Here is a 17,971-nt window from a genome sequence, read left to right on the forward strand (position 1 = left end):
ATATCAAAATCGGGAAATGCAGTGAGCATCAATGGTGTATCTTTAGCAGCTGGTTTCTTTTTGTCGTTTTTGAACCATAGACTATCACAAATGGGCTCACATCTGGTGGGTATGGGCTTGGCACATCCAGGGTCCTCAGCTGGATACCATTATTCTTATCTTTCTTGGTGATTCCTCTCTCTCTCTCTCTCTCTCTCTCTCTCTCTCTCTCTCTCTCTCTCTCTCTCAGGGTAACTCGAGAATTTGTTTTGGCTGGTGCAGCATAAGCCTCAGTCTTCTTTGCACCATATGGCTAATAATAATAATAAATGTAGCATACAAAACAGAAATCGTTTTTCATAAATCACCTTTCAAACTCTCGTTGCGCGTTTTTATGTAAATAGTAGTTGGTGTAAAGAAAAGGTTGATCACTTAAACTCATCTGCTCCCCAATTGGAGGAATGCCCCATTGTACATACAGGGGCACCTGCTTCTGTGACGGCGCCTCCGTAGCCAGGTGGGAAGGAGCAGCAGTGTGTAGTACGCGCTTCTTGATTAGACCGGGGTTCGAGCTCGTCACCACCAAATACGGAGGATGCGGAAAGGTCAGGGAATGACCACCGCATATTCCCGGAGCAATATGGCCTTAGTTGCTAATGCTCCTAAAAACCAAATAACAAACAAACAAACAAACAAGCTTCTGTGACTTTTAATCCCCTTCCCTACTTCGCCTAAGTCCATGGTGTACTGTCTTCACTTTTAGTTCAACTTTCTTTCACCCCACAGTCTGACCTCCTCTTATTCCCTGTGAACTCTCTCCAACAATTTTTTTTTTTTTTTTTTTTGTGGCCTCTGTTAGGAAGCTCAAACGACCCTGGCAGAGGCCAGCTAGAGTATGATGGGCAGCCTGGCTCACCTCCTAGTGGTAGTGGCGGACAACGTAGGGTCCCATTAGCGGCCCTGCAGCCAAGAAGCCAGAGAAACAACAGAACCCAACACAATACTATACACATACAACATGCCACACACATTTCTGGCATTTACAGAGTCCTGTATACTTCACAACAGTGCAGATGGTGCAGTTGTGAGAGACCACAGGTGGCGCCTTACCCTAAACATTATGCCACTATGCACATAATTAATACTCACTTCGGGTACATCATTGTTAGATAGAACGGCATTGCTGGTTGAAAGCCCTGCTAAATCCAACGATTGATTTTCTGTTTGCTTTTTGCGCAATCTCGATAGTCTTTGTCACTCTCGTGCACTCATTGCTACCTACGTCTTTATTTTCTTAGGTTGGCCTGCTCGATACTCCTGACAACGCTCTGCATTTTCCTTCTGCATTGTTGAACACTCAGCTTTAGCAGTATGGCATTCAGTCCCTTTCACTAATCAGGAAAATTTCGGTTCTAGCTGTTCGGTTTTAAAACGGTTCTGATTTTCGTCAAATATGTTTTCACATAAAACATCTTTCGTGCATACCAGGTACACACGCGATATTTTTTTTTTTGCACTTCTTAAAGAATGCCGTCCCAAAAGGCAATAGTCCTGCTAGCCCATACCTTAATCTGGCACTACTGCACAAGTTTCCCCCAGAACTCCTTGAATGCCTTCTGGTGGCCGTTGACTCCCTTCTCCCCCTGGCCGATTTTCCTGTAGAAGGCTCTTTAGTATTTCATGCATATGCTGTTGTCTATTCCCTCTGGGCACGTGCCATATAAGAGCAATATCTCTTGCTGATTGACAGGAGTTTCTGCTTGAGGGTGTCAAGGTATTCTTCGATCCTCTGATTACAGGTCTCGTGTTTGCTGTGGCTATCATCTTTCTTGAGGATGGTCTTCACTTTTCTGACGACTTTCTTACTACTGTTTCTCCATTGGTACAGGATCAGATGGCCTATCTTCACTCTTAGCTCTTCTATCTTCCGTTGTAGCCTTCTTTCTCAGGCTGGTGGTTCCTTGTGTCATGTTGGTCTGATTTATCTTCTGTTATCCTGGTGGCTGCTACAGCTGCACAGCGGCCTCCGTAGCCAGGTGAGTAGGAGCAGCAGTGCTGCACATGCTTCTTGATTAGACAGGGGTTCCAGCCCGTGACCACCAAATACGGACGATGCGGAAAGGTTAGGGAATGACCACCGTATATCCCCGGAGCAATATGGCCTTAGTTTCTAATGCTCCTAAAAACCAAATAACAAATAATAACAACAGCTGCACAGTAAATTACTGTATGGATGGTGCCTATACTGAATTGCCACAAGATTCTGTTAGGTCTCTGCTTCGGTATGCTGTGGTCTTTGTGGGATCTACTCCTTGGAATTCTGCTAGGGCCTTCGTTCACTCTTCTTCCATTCTGCATATCGTGACCTCCTCTATTTCCACTTCGGCTGCACTGGGTTATAGTTCTTGTACTTGGTCATCCGCATCCTGCTTGATTTGTTTCTAACATTGCAGCAGCTATCAGGATCTTCGTGACAATGGTCCACTTCTAACCTGCTATTGCTGTTTGGTGACCTAAACATTCGAGAACCGTTCCAACCGCTTGCTGTGTAGTTTCCTCCTGTTCATTGTCATGTTGGTCTCTAGTTTCGTTACTTCAAGTATGCTCGCTGGATGAACGTATTCATTTAGATGCTGCACTTCATGCGTTAGCTGCTTCTTCTCTTCTGTGTAGTCACTAGCGTAGTTGCGCAGGAAGCTCTTCCACGTGGTCGGGCTTGCCCTTTATTATTAAAGCTTCTATTCTTTTACTATCTAATTTAACGCTCTAACTCCTTCTGCCAATTCGGCCGATTTTTTTTGGGGGGGGGGTGCTTTTTGTTACGCTATTCATCCATTTGCTTGCGACTTGCCCTTTTGGATTATTTGATCTGTTACGTTCCCAACCTGTTCCAGTCCTCTTACTTGTGTGGCTGTTTGTGTGTATGTATACACAGACTAAACATGTTGCTGTAGAAACCGATCCTTCAATAAATCCACAAAAGTCTTGCTAGAGTGCGAGTGACCAATCCACAAGTTCTAGTCAATGTCTGGAAAGTTAAAAGCTTAATGGTAGCCACAGGCAGAGGGGAAAGTGATTCTTGCTCTGCTTCTACTGTAATGAGCAGCAGCCTAGAGAGCACGTTTTTGGGGACTTCAAGAGCTGCTGGGAGTCATCGTGGAGCAAGTAAATACATGGGCTGTGTTAGGGTAACTAAGAGTAAGAACAAGTGCATGTACACTAATGCTAGAAGTATAGTAAATAAAATTGATGAATCTGAAATGATGATCAAGACAAGAAAAGGCAGATATTGTTGGGATATCAGAGACATGGTGTCACACAGATATAAGCAGTGCAGAATTAGAATTTGGGGAGTACAATGTATGCAGAAAGGACAGACAAGGTAGGAAGGGAGGAGGGGTATGCTGTTAGTTAAGAAACACATAAAACCTAAGGAAGTGCATCCAGTTGAAAGGGTGGACAGTGCAATGTTATGTCTGTTTGGTGTGACCTAAAAACTAGAGGGGAAAATGAGAGTAGGTGTATGTTATAAGCCTAATGACTCTGATGAGTACAATGAAAAGTTGTGCAGAGAAATAGAATGGGCCAGTAAATCAAAATGTCTTGTAATGGGGGATTTTAACTTTCCAGACATTGACTAGAACTTGTGGTTTGGTCACTCGCACTCTAGCAAGACTTTTGTGGATTTATTGAAGGATCGGTTTCTACAGCAACATGTTTAAGAGGCAACCAGAGGGAGTAATACCTTTGATCTGATTATCAGCAGTGATTGTTCATGCATTAAGAATTTGCAGATAAAGGAACCACTAGGTGACAGTGATCACAGTGTACTGATGTGGGATTTACTTAAAGATGTAACTACCATCAAGGGAAAAGGGAAGGGTTTCTTTTTCGTAAAGGCGACTGCTGTGGTCTCAGACAGTTTTTAAATTCTATACAGTGGGATCAACTGATGAAGTTACCAACGGTGAATTCTAAATGGGAAGCCTTCAGGGACTTAATCTTGGAGGCTACTAGGCTTTTCATACCAACTAAGAAATACTGTTCAAGGTTCAGGCCTAAATGGATGTCGGATGAATTAATGAGGCACGTGACAGAAAAGAATAATGCATAGAATGCATATAAATTATCAGGCGCCACAGAAGCCTACAGCATATATAAGCTAGTCTGTAATCAAGTCACAAAGGGGGTTCAAAGGATGACACAAATAATTATAGACCTGTTAGTTTAACTTCTGTTCCTGGGAAAACAATGGAGTCACTGTTTAAGGAGGTGATACAGAATCACCTAGACAAGACACCAGTAATAGTTCAGACATAGCATGAGTTTGTAAAGGAGAAGTCTTGTCTGGCCAATTTGATTGGATACTACGATGTGGTCACAAAGGAACTGGATGCAAAAAATAATTTTGATATCATATACTTGGATTTCAGGAAAGCTTTTGATACTGTTGCACATGGAAGACTTCTGTACAAATTGGAGTGGTATGGCATTAATGGCAAGTTACTGCAATGGATAAAGGGATGGTTGAGTGGGAGACGGCAGAGAGTGGTAATAAATGAACACTGCTCTAGTTGGACGAATATTATTAGCGGAGCTCCCCCCAGAGTTCAGTGCTGGGCCCATTGATTTTTGTGTATTTATCAATGATATCGATGAAGGTATATTAGGCTTAATGTCGAAGTTTGCAGATGATACAAAGGTTGGCAGGGTTGTTAATGACAATAAAGACAATATGCTACTGCAACAGGATCTAGAAAAGTGAGGCAGATGGGCTGAGAAGTGGCAACTGGCGTTTAACATTGACAAATGCAAAGTACTCCATATGGGTAGCAGTAAACCAAGAGAAATGTACCAACTATGTGGTACTACACTCAGGGAGGTGGAGAATGAAAAAGCCTGGGGGTAATTATGCACTCAGATATAAAGTTCTCTGAGCAGTGAGACGGGCTGCCAGAGCAGGTCATGGATTTTTGTCAATGATATATAGGATTTTGCTAGAGACAAGGAGGTGATTATACCTTTTGTATAAGGTAATGATCAGGCCACACCTTGAGTACTGCGTAAACGTCTGGAGGCCTCATTTCAGGAAGGATGTAGAGGTGCTAAAATGAGCACACGATTGGTGAGAGGAACAAATGGGTCTCTTACCAGGAGAGACAATGTCTGTCCGTTGCAGCATCTGGAGACCTTGTACACCTCAATCAGATCACCTGCGATGTGATCTGATTGAGGTGTACAATGCCTTGAATGGCTTGAGCAGGCTCAATGCTGATGGAATACTTCCACCTGCTGAGACTAAGAGAGTGGTAAAAACCTGAGGGGCATAGATTCAAACTGAGAAAAGACAGTTGTAAAACAGATGTGCGGAAGTTTGCCTTTAGCCAGCGGGTAGTTGAGTGCTGGAACAGACTTACGTCTGTTGTTGTGGAAGTTGATAGCTTAAATAAATTTAAAACTGAACTAGACAAACATTTGGAGTGACCGGATGGTTGAAACGGGAAGGTTTTTTTTTTTTTTTTTTTGGCTGATTCTGTATAAGCTTGCTTTCTTGAATCATATGCATCAACTAATGCTAATGCTGATGTATATGTTCATGAAGTGTGACGATTTAACTTATTTTTCTAGCTATTGTTTATTATTTTTTTAAATTTAGGGTTCAGATACATGTTAAAGGGGTTGTATTAAATGCATTTTCCCCTGCATTTAAACTCCTGAAAATTCCTTAGTAATTTTACTAGCACGTAAATAATTTTACAAAGATCTTGTATGTGTGTCCACCTACATAAATCGTGAACAATATGATATTTGTTACTTTTTCGCTGCTAGGTGGCAGGTAGCGTGGAATTTAGTTTCTATGCTTAGTTGGATTCGTTTGTGTTGTTTTGTTTTTTGTTTCGTTGTCGCTCGTAAAGATTTGTATTTTAGCAAAATAAATACTGATTCATTGTGCTTTTCCCATTTTCGGTTCATATTTATATTGTGATATGAGTTTTTGAATAGAAAAATAGTGGGATGGTGGTGGTAGTAGTAATACTAGGATTTAGTCCCTGTTAAATTATATGGAAGTGTAATATTTATGTTTCCTTTCACGAGAGCTTCACCTGCAAATGCTGAAGAAGTGAACCGAAATATGAGTAAATCAAAATATATTCAGACGCAGGATAATGTGGAACTTAGAGATTCTGTGACATCTTTATCAGATGGTCGTAGTTTTACAGATTCCCAAACATATGTAGAAGGCCATGGAGATATTGTCCACGTATGTATTGTACTTAACACTAGAAAACTACCAATAAATAAGTATAATGCAACTGTTTGGCTGAATAAAAATTTTGTATACAAAGAATATTAAAGATGGCAAAGTATACATATGTAAAGCTATTTTATATCTTTTTAATGTTTTTTTTTTTTTTTTTTTTTTCAGTTAATAAGGCACACTATAGGTAACCAATAACTACATCTGAGAACAGAACTTAATCACAAATTAGCCTTTCTTCCGGTGCTGTCCACGTATTGGCTTCTTTCAGTGTTCACAGCAAGTGAGCCGTCCTCCACTTCCGTATACGGAAGAAGTGGAGGACATCTCACAAGCATCTTAGAAGGGGAGTGCAGCTGAATTTGGTTGAATGTGTAGTGTATAAAAAATTATCTTCATTCATAGTAAAAATGAGGATTAAATCTCAGATATGTTATTAACACTTGCTTCATTTACCAATCACAAGACAAACCTCTTTTCCCACTCACATGCTGTTATGTTTTGTTTCTGTTTTTATCAGTATTGGTAGGTATAGTCATGGTAAAAAAAATCTAAAGTTAATGAAGTTTTATTTGATGTCTGTTCATTAGTTAACCGTATTTATATTTCTTACTACAGAATTCCAAATTTGATATTTTATGTTTATTTCCAATAAAATGTTAGCTGCCAGAGTTATTGGGATATTTATTTATTGCCCAATTTTAACCTCAATGTAATCATTAGCTTTACTCGTGGAGTAGGGAGTGGGGGTCACAAAAATTGATTTAGCATTTTAGGGGTTCATAGTATCGCAAAGTTTGAGAACTCCTGATATATGGGAAAGCAATTAAGGGATTTATAATCAGAAAAGAAAGTCCACATGTATGCATACTACAGTTATAGTAGGTTACTGTTACCAGTAATTCTTTATAAAATTGCTATTTCAGTAAACCATATATATGGTTAGGTGCTGCTGGAAATCAGTGCTTTGCCATCACATTTTTTAAGTATAGCAGTGGTGTGCAGATGAATACAGGATTACAGATACAAAAAGTAATCAAGGTTACTTCTTTATCCATGATGTGTGTTTTGAGAACAATAATAAAATTTGAAGGAAAATTCATAACATTGTTCTGGAAGCATACATAAAATCATAAAAAAGGTAAATGTATAGAATGACAGAGGTTTCATTATATGTTTAAAGAAAGAAAAACGAGTGCAACAGTGATTTCATTACATCTCACTAATTACTTCATTTCAAGTCCCATTGGAAACTGGACAAATTGTTACAGGGCATTTCATGTGGCTGAAATTTGCAGATTGCAGGCAGAGAGAATAGAGCCCTCCCTTAAGTTATTCACAGTTTTTCTGCCTGCACAACATTCATATCAGCCTATTAACTCCTATTTTGTGGCATGCTGTAAGGAGTACATATTAGACTGTGAATTTGGCACAATATGACTAGAGTAGTCAGTGCACTAGGAAATCCCAAGAATAAGAGGCATGGACTGCAAAAAAGGCCCTCCATGAGCTGTGAGAGATTGCTTGAACAGCCTCTTCTTTTGTAACTGTAGTTAGCCAGTCAGAGAGAGAGAGAGAGAGAGAAAGAGAGAGAGAGAGAGAGAGAGCGAGCGAGCGAGCAACATGCCAGTTGATTCATGAATACACATTTGTATAGACATAATACAATCTGTGATCACTAAATTTTGACCACCTACCTAATACCACGTTGGGCATCCATTTACATGGATAACAGCCACTAAACCGCTTAGGCATTGATTCCACTAGATGGCTGTAGTTGTCCATAGGGATCTGTGGCCATGCTACCTGCAAGGCTTTCCACAGTGTCAGAATAGATGACGGTTGTGTGTCCATATGCCTCACTTCCCATTCCAGAACATTTCACAACTGTTCAATTGGATTGAAGTCAGGCAAATTTGGAGGCCATTCAAGATGGGTGATATCTTCTGTGTTTCTTGAGTCACTTGTTCACAGTGCAAGACCAATGACATGGTTCATTATCATCTTGGAAGATCCCGTTTCTCTCTAGGAAAATATGCAACTTGGCAGGGTGCACACGGTCTCCTAAGAGCTGCTGATAGACCTCACCAGTGAAACCGTGGTCCATATACCTAGCGGTCCTAGTTCTTGCCAGCAAAACATGATCCATATTAAGAAACCACCACCTGCTTGGATAATGGGCACCATGTACAATGGGTCCATGGACTTGTGTTACTTGCACCAACCTCAAAGGCATTCTGTGGAGTGTTGCACCAAGTATTTTGTTCTCATCTGACCAGTACACTTATTTCCAGTCCTCCAGTGCCCAGCCAATGTGTTGTTGACACCACAGCATTTGCCAATGATGATAATCAGCAGCACAGTGAGGGTGTCTTTTGGGTCATCTGCTGTGGAACCCCATGTGTCTGAGAGTGCAGTGCATCGTCATTTTGGATATTGTTCTTGCATTGCTCATATTGTATTGTGATCAACTGTCAGACAGTAATCTGCTGTTGTGCCCATACAACTTGTTACATCCTTCACGCACTACGGACATCCACCTTGTGTAATCCTTTACAGTTCTGTCAGTGGGAGTTGGTTTGTCCTCTTTAACACCATTCGTTTACACCCTTAGCCACACTGGATCGTGAAAAATTGACAAGATATGCTGTTTCCAATATGGAAGAACCCAATGCATGAGCCCCCACAATCGTGCCCTTTTGAAACTCCATGTTATCTTTATTACGACTCATAACTGCTACTTTATCAATTTGACATGCACAACTAGATACAAATTACCAATGCTCTAGGATACCAAGCTGATTGGATTTTTATGCTGTGAGGTATGCGGCATAGTCTTTTATGGATGGGGGTGGTCACTGTTCAGTGATCACTGAGTACATATGATAAACTATATGAACTTATGTATCATAAATTGGCACACAATGTCCATGTAGCTGATACTCCAAAAAAATGCAGGCAACCATCCTCCTTTTAATTACTCACTCTGAAAATTTATATCATTTTGAAAATTTATATATTCAAAAGAATTTTGACAAGTACCATATTAATTGATAATATATTTTATTTTTACTAATGTGAGTTTTACAATAATCAAATTACATGTTCTGTTTTTAATTAAGTTTAATTTTGTTTACATTTAGCCACATAAACTTGACCCTGTTCATCATGAATCATCTTTTATTGAAATTCCACTCTCAGATTCTACTCAGCAGATTAAGAAACCAAAAAGAGTTCTGTATTTTAGTGATGGTATTTTGGAAGAATATAGTAGTGATGATGATCAAGAGGATGAAGAATGTATAGAACATGATAATGAAAGCCAGCAGCGAACTTCTGTTGAGCCAGTAAGTTCTTTATTAATTTTTATTAATAGTAATTTTACTTGCATTATTGTTGAAATTAATCAATTCAGTATAACAGGATATACAGGGTGTTTCAAAAGTGATGGTCAGTAATTTAAAGGTGAACTGTACAGACTACAATATGCAAAAAAAGCTTAGTAAACACAGTCCTTAAGTGAATCATTTTTGAGATATTGCACATTTCTAGTTTGGATCCACCACTGACAAGGTGAACTGTACAGAGTTGGGATCCACCACTGACTTGTTTTTTAGGTTAGGTTATGCTCATTCTCTCCCTTTCCCCTCTCTCAATGCTCTGAGATGTAGTGTAGCCTCCTCCGTAGCCAGGTGGGAAGGAGCAGCAGTGCGTAGCACACGCTTCTTGATTAGACCGTGGTTCGAGCCCGTCACCACCAAATACGGAGGATGCGGAAAGGTCAGGGAATGACCACCGCATATCCCGGAGCAATATGGCCTTAGTTGCTAATGCTCCTAAAAACCAAATAACAACAACTCTGAGATGTAGCAGGCATACTAGTACTTGTCAAAGGATAGTCAATATGAAAAGAGATTGCAGCAATGAAGAGTATGCGGACATGCACTTAATGTGTGGTAAAGCCAACAGCAGTGCACTCGAGGCTGCATGTTTGTACCAAGAAGCATTTCCCCGCCAAAGACATCCCAACGGGCGCACATTCATCAGGGTACATCAATGCCTTAGAGAACATGGGTGCTTCACACATGGAGTACAAGCGGGTAGGCCCAGAAGCATAACACCTGATGTTGGGGGAAAGGGTGTTAGAAAGAATAGAACAAAATCCAGGAATTTTGACAAGGAGGGTTGCTCTGCAAGAGCGTGTACTGAGTCATAATAGTGTGTGGCAAATTTTGCATTGCCAATTACTGTACCCCTACCATATCCAGCATGTAGAAGGTCTCCGCAATAGACTACCCTCCCAGAGTGCTCGCATAGTCAGTGGCGGATCTTAACAGAAAATGTGTATTATCTTGAAAACGGTTCATTTGCTGCCCGATGTTCACTGGGACTTTTTTGCTTATTTATTTTGTACTTTTCACCTTTAAATTATTGACCAACATTTTTGAAACACCCTCTGTGTGTGTGTGTGTGTGTGTGTGTGTGTGTATATATATATATATATATATATATATATATTATTTTTTTTTTTTTTTTTTACTTAAACCTGTTCAAAAATAATGGAGTAAATATTAATGTATGCCATTTTTTTGAAAAACAGAATTGTAAAACCTGTGAATAATTTGAAATACTTTTATTTTTAAATAATTGGAAAATACATACACTAGCCAAAAAAAATACAAGCCTTTATAACTTTGACATGGGGCAATGACATCTTGCCTTGTTGAGTATAAAGATGCACAGGCTGTTTGACTTCAGTAATCTGAAGCCAGAATTGGGAAAGCACATGATTTGTCAGACTTTGAAAAAGGTCTTATCGTGAGTGCACATTTAGCAGGAGCCACAATTCAAGAAGTGAAAGACATAATTAGTTTCTCAAAAGCATCTATATCACAGGTTTTTAATAACTGGAAAGCAAGAGGTTGTTCCATCTCAAAGGCTCTTGAAGTATTGTTTTTTTTTTTTTTTTTTTTGTCATAGAAAACAATCTTCAAGAGCGAAGGTACTATACTCAAAGGAGGATATCCAGTGTGCAGCAAATGATATTTGAATTCAACCAAGCCAGAACCATTCTATTTCAACCCAAGCCATATGCAGGGAATTGAAGATGGGTATTGGCAGTCTCCTGCCTATTGGGAAATCACTTTTTTCAGAGAAAAACAAAAAAATCTGTTTGCAGTGAATTCCAAACTTTTAATTTTCAACCAATATGTATGAATTTTCAGAATGCTAGGGATATTGAAATGTTGATTTTTTTTTTTTTTCTCAACATTCCAAAAAATTATGGTACGTTGAATGAGTTCTCTCACATTTAGGTGGCAGCAAACGTGTTAAGAAATATTGAAAAATAAATTGTGGGCAGGAACTAGATTAGTTGCCAAAGCAAACATCTGCTCTGTAGCTTATTTTTCGCATATATTGTGAACATGCAATGAATATAACCAAAAATTGGTTGTAATTTTACTACCACTTGCAATTAATATCATCTGACCCCACTTTGTAGTTCAACTAGCCTACCAAGCAACTGTAGCTTATAAGAGAGCAGACTGGAGGATAAGTTAATTTCTAATGTGATGAACCATTCAGTTGCATCTAGCTTGCCAGTATGTTAAGATTGAAAGGACCCACCTTTCATTCTTAACATTTGTGCATTCTTAATATTTGTGCTAAAGAGCCTTTGGGAAGGTTGGGGCTTGTTTCTTCTTACAAAGGTGTACTATAGATAGCTTAGTGATTATCTGAACAAGGTTCCAAGAGTCAAGAACTGAAACCAGAAAATCTCATGTAAGTAAACATCTAGCAATAACGTAGAATAATGTTAGATACTTTTGCCTTTGACACAGTGATAGAGGTTTGACAAACTATACCTGTTCGTACAAAGAAAGTTGCAGTGGCTTCTATGCAAGATATTTAATGTGAGTTTTCCTCACTGATGATGTGAGTTTTCCAACCTACAGGAAAGTGCCTACATTTAGCATGTTGCATAGGTCCATGACCAAGTCTCATATTGTTTACCTCTGAATCCATATTTGCCCTATAAAGTGATTTGAGGTATAGATACTCATCTAGAATAGCCAGGAATGTGGGGATATAGTATGTTTCTAATAATATAATTGAAAGGGAGACCTAAATGATTGGATATAGTGGAGGGGAAGGCAGTATATTGATTTGGGCAGGCAACTGGGTAGTTGTGCTGACCTATATATAGCCAGGAATGTGGGGATATAGTATGTTTCTAATAATATAATTGAAAGGGAGACCTAAATGATTGGATATAGTGGAGGGGAAGGCAGTATATTGATTTGGGCAGGCAACTGGGTAGTTGTGCTGACCTATGTGTGCTTCTGGAGTACATAGTAACTGCACAGAAGTATACAGATGGCATCCTGCTTTCTTATGTAAGACCTTATTAAGGTGCACTGGGGGGGATTCATCTTAGAGGATGATAATGTTTGACCACATATCACTAAACTGGTTGACTTTTATCTAGAAATGAACACAGTTATCTTATCACCAAAGTGTGGCCACCAGACTCTCCTGATCTTGATCATGAGAGCATGCTTGGGATGCTTTTGGGAAACATTGCTGTCCTTCTCTCTTGGACTGTTGTGAATTGGCAATACACTAAGCTTGACACAGTCACTCTCTCCTAGAGCATAAGCAACATTCAGCATCATTGTGAGCCCTTTTATATTGTAACATTGTGGGAGGATAGACTCCTATTGACTATGAGTTTACATTTCATTCAGTTTCGCTTTTAAACAATAAGCTGTCCTCAGTGATTTGTGTATAGCAAGTATGTCTTCCTTTAGCCCTCAGAATAGGTGTAGATTCATTGTGACATGGACTCAAGGTGTTGAAGGCATGCCACAGGGATCCGGTTCATTTTGATTCAGTTGCTTCCCATAGTTGTTGCCAATTGGATGGTTGCAGATCTATACTATGCAACCATCCAGTTTACTATCAGTTCTGTAAATTTTGGCCTTGTGACATGGTGCATTATTCTGTTGGAAGAACCCATTTCCAGGTAACCTGTGGCATCCAAATATTGCTGCACCGATATCAAGGAGAGGTGGGGGGGCAGTGTGCACCATGATAACACTCCTCACACTATTGCACTGCTGACCTGCATTGTTTATCCCTGCCAGGATGGTCCATGGGAGGTATAAACAATGTTATAAACAAAATTATACTCCCAGCAGTGTAACACCAGAAAGTGAGATTCATCAGACCAGGTAACATTTTACAATCCTTCATCATTCAGTATTGGTGTTCCTCAGCCTGCTGTAATTGTACCTTCTTGTATGTATGTGTGTGTGCATGCCTACCTGCTTTATATCATATGATGCTGTTACCAAAGGAGTGTTCCATATTGGAATAAGAGTGTACTAAAATGGCCACTCAGTGTAACTCATTAAAGACAATCTACTTCAAAAGTTGCAATTGATGGATGCAGATTAAACTCTGCATGGATAATATAGCCAGCTCTTCAAAGTGATCTTGTTGCACCCAAGACATCTTGGATGCCTGACAGATCTATCATGGTTATGTACATCTAAATCAATGTCTTTCCCCCATCGGCGCCTCCGTAGCCAGGTGGGAAGGAGCAGCAGTGCGTAGCACACGCTTCTTTGATTAGACCGGGGTTCGAGCCCGTCACCACCAAATACGGAGGATGCGGAAAGGTCAGGGAATGACCACCGCATATCCCGGAGCAATATGGCCTTAGTTGCTAATGCTCCTAAAAACCAAATAACACACACTCTTTCCCCCATCTATTATATTCAGCAGAAATATGGGCATCGGCAACTCCCTTCATCATCAAACTAGTGTATGCCCCTGAGTGCAGAGTAATATGGCCTTAGTTGCTAATGCTCCTAAAAACCAAATAACATAGCATAACAGCCTCTGAGTATTGGCTTCTCAAATGGACTTTCCATAGGCTCAAGTTATCACCCCAGCTCCACACCATGGCCATGGCCAACACTACCAATATTCTGGGGCTCCCATGTTTTACTGAAGACAGGTGATTCCCTAAATAACAGTTAAACTTCTGGCTGGCATAGTTTCCTCACCCTCCTGGGATACCTCTGCTGGAAGATCCCAGTGTCTCATCTTCAGTTAGCCCTGCAGCTGTTCCCTCTTCCTACACGCCTTCACCTGTCTGACTGATTTCTTACACAGCAGATGCCAATCTTAAGAAATTTGCCGAGGATTATGTATAAAAACGTATAATGCCCCTTGACCATTTGTCGAAACCACCCAGTCTTCCGTTATGGCTTTTTAACCCTAGATCTGAGCTTGACTGGAGGGTTCCTCTAAGTCTGACACAGGCATATCTAATTCAGGCACATCTAAATATTTGGACATTTATGCTTTGGCAGTTGTTTGTAACTTCATCTTTTATATGTTAATTTATACATTAAATTGTATTTTTTCTTATAATTTATATAGATTTCTTAGTGTGTTTTTATTTATTATTTTTTTTAAAATAAGGTTTTCCCATATTTATTATTAACTCCTGGCCAAAATGCCATCGTGGGCTATTGTAACAAGCAATATATGTTTATATCATTTTCTACATATTACAGTAAAGATAATTCTTTTTTTCTGAATAGTTCTATTAGTTCTTGCACTATGCTCTATTTGGACTATTGCTCAAATTTTGAATAGTAGTTTATATGGGTGTAATAGCATTTTGGCATATAATTTGATATGAGATTTAGTAGAACTGCGCATACATATTTATTTGTCCTGTTGTGAGCTCTGATTAAATTTTCAGGTGACATTTCTTTTTATTTAAACCATGCACGATAAAATGGTTTTCAACTCAACTTCAGTAATTTGTTCACATTTTTTATGTATTAAAATTAACTCTGTCCCACATGTGCACACTCACAATATTTAATTAAATCTAATTTGTTATTTATACACAACTTAAAGGTTGGTTTCAGCTATGTTTTGAAAGTTTGAATAAATAATGATATCTTTTTTCTTTAATGGGTATCTCAAACAAGGAAAGATTGTTATATAGACTGGATGTAATAAAATCTCTGTTTAAAACAAAGGGAACTGTTCGTCTGAACAGCTCCATATAATTCTGTAGACTGTCTTATTCTAATTCTGCTTATATATTATATAAATTAAATTGAGCCAAAGGTTGAATCAGATATCGGCATGAAATCAGGCGGAGAATTTTATTTTTTAAAGGGCTAACTAATGCAAAATTAGTGTTATCTTTTTGTCAAAATTATTGATCAAAACCAGTTTCATCAATAATTTTTTTTAAATATGCTACTTTTTATATTGATTCATGTAGGTTCTTGATCTGTATAGTATTCATATTATATGTTTGCAGAGTAAGTTAGCTTTGAAGATATGAGGGTTTTTTTTTCCCTCTCCCTTTCAACAACCAGTGGCTTAATGTGAAGTTGTATCTGAATTTAAGTTTCTGGTTGTCAGTTAAAGACAGTAGTTAACAAGCTTACTTTAAAGTATGCTGTAGAGCAGCAATGGCAAGCATTTTCCAGCCAGCGCCTGCCTGCCAAAAATAAGCTGAAACAGAAATATAACAATTTTCATGTGCCATGGGGGGGGGGGGGTTGACTAAAATTAGTAAATAACAGTACTTGAAAGCTTCTAATGCATTTTGTTGCTCATGGTTTTTGTCGCTAGATGTGGCTGTAAACCACACAATAAGTGTCTCAAAATAAAATGTTTTTTTATAATATAAGCTTGGAGTGGTTGTGTCCTGATATCTTTTCCTATGTGTGTGCTTCTTACGGCCTGCATGCCATTGGCTCACCATTGCTGCTATAGACTAATTGCTATAGATTATGTAACAGGACATTAGGCAGTCATATTAATTATTCTTAAAAGAAATATCTTTCCTGGGTATTTAGTACTTAGAAGTTGTCTACTTAGCACTGCTTCATGTGGAAATTGGTAAAGATTTAAAGATAAGTTTACCTAAAGGTGTAACTACAGATTCTGTACCTTCTTCTCCCTGCTGCCCATTTCATTTTCAACTGTGTCCCTCGTGCTTTTAATAAACTATACCAAATAATGGTCATCAGACCCTCCCTGCTCCCCCCCAACACACACAGTAGTGAATTTGATGGTGTCTTACCTATTTTTATGTAGTAGAGATGTCTAACATGCCAGTAAAATAGAATGATCAACTTTGGTTAAATCATGCCATATTCATGTTTTTCTCAAGTATTTATAGTATGTGTAAATGCTATAATTGTAGCATTTGTGTTTTAGTTTCTTGCAATTATATTGTAGCCTAAAGTGGAGCTGAAATAGATTATTGTGTGGAGCAAAAGAATCACATAGCTAAATAACCTATTTCCATTTTTGTGCATGTCATAAAAAATGATTCCAAAATTATCAGGGAAAGTCATGGAATGTTATAGGTAATTAAAATTTAGTTTCTATGAATATCCTGTAGATATGAAATAAAAAAAAAAGTAGTAGTTTTTCTTAATATTGGAGATTGATAGAATTGATAGGTATATTCAAATTATAGTAGTAAAAAATAGGTTTTGCTATCATGCCTCTGATTTTATTACATATTTCTGCTGTGCTACTCTGTTAAAAAATATTTATAGGAATGACTCTATTAATAAAACAAAGTACTGGGATGTTACAAGGTGGAACAAGGTTTAACAAGGAGAGAACAAGAATAAATAATGTGCAAAGTGGATTTGGTTCATAGTGTGTATAGTATGAACTAAAATTCAGAACAACTTAAAAACACAATAAAAGGCACTTTGTTTATATGATGTGTAGACATATAAAGAACCAAAATGTTGCTTTGCTATGGTCTCACAAACTCAATTAAAGAAATAGGTGTTTAACGATATATTTCTGTAATTGAGCCTGAAATTGTTAACATGACTGTAACCCAACATTTGGTTTATACTGTATAAATAGGATTTGAGTGGACTGCAAGGGTTTTCCCAAGCCTGTTAAAAGTACTTCTGATCTGCAGTGAGAGGCACATACAGACTGTTTCAAAGGGTGACAAATGGAAGGCAAGGTCTGCAGACTGTAGTTCATTCAAATTGTTCTGTACACAGACTTGGACATCAAATAATTTTTTTGTAAATGTTTTGTTATCAAAATATTGTCATAGTTTGAAATATTAGATAACTGTCATTTTTTGTTGTGTGTATTCTTTATGAACGTGAATTTTTTTCTGGAATACCCAAGAAGGGTAAATGCATAATAAATAGTCATGGCCCATATGTCATACTTTGGACATGCATTCAAAATTTATATAAAGAAAAAATTCTTAATTGATCTATTTTTGTACTGAATGTAGTATTTCAAATATTGTCATCTCATTAAAACACTTAATAATTAAATTGCAGAGTTCTCTGACGTGGGCACCATACTTAGGTCATCTTGCATTGCGATTTGGAAATAAAACTCTTAATGGTAAGTGTTTACAGTATATTCAAATAATGTGCTTGTTATATGTGGAAACTTTCAGCACTTATACAGGCAGTCTTGGGACTGATTATCCTAACCTTGATGAGCTAGAATAACTATCTCTTGTGGGGTTGCAGGAAACCATCAGCGTCGTTTGACTAAATACTATATACACTTTGTACACTGTACTCATTGGGATGAGTTATAATGTATATATAGACAGATGGGTGGGCCTAAAAGGCTGAATGTCTTATTATGGAGAATTTTAACTTAAATTTGTGGGTTGGTAGCTGA

The 17,971-nt window shown here is 38.4% G+C and overlaps 1 protein-coding gene across 1 annotated transcript in view; it reads left to right on the top strand.

Annotated features, from left to right (window-relative positions):
- The first annotated feature begins 5,885 nt into the window (after nucleotides 1-5,885).
- The window catches only part of LOC150088424 (uncharacterized), a 33,991-nt gene continuing 21,905 nt past the window's right edge, over nucleotides 5,886-17,971 (top strand). Inside the window, exons 1-3 of the mRNA XM_090370153.1 lie at nucleotides 5,886-6,241; nucleotides 9,382-9,585; nucleotides 17,617-17,683. Coding sequence (XP_090226279.1) covers nucleotides 6,059-6,241; nucleotides 9,382-9,585; nucleotides 17,617-17,683 — 454 coding nt within the window. The 5' untranslated portion in view covers nucleotides 5,886-6,058. The remainder of the gene's footprint in view (nucleotides 6,242-9,381; nucleotides 9,586-17,616; nucleotides 17,684-17,971) is intronic.

This window comes from Mastigoproctus giganteus, chromosome 3, assembly GCF_048544385.1.
Source record: "Mastigoproctus giganteus isolate SK-2022 chromosome 3, ASM4854438v1, whole genome shotgun sequence".
Lineage (NCBI taxonomy): Eukaryota > Metazoa > Arthropoda > Arachnida > Uropygi > Thelyphonidae > Mastigoproctus > Mastigoproctus giganteus.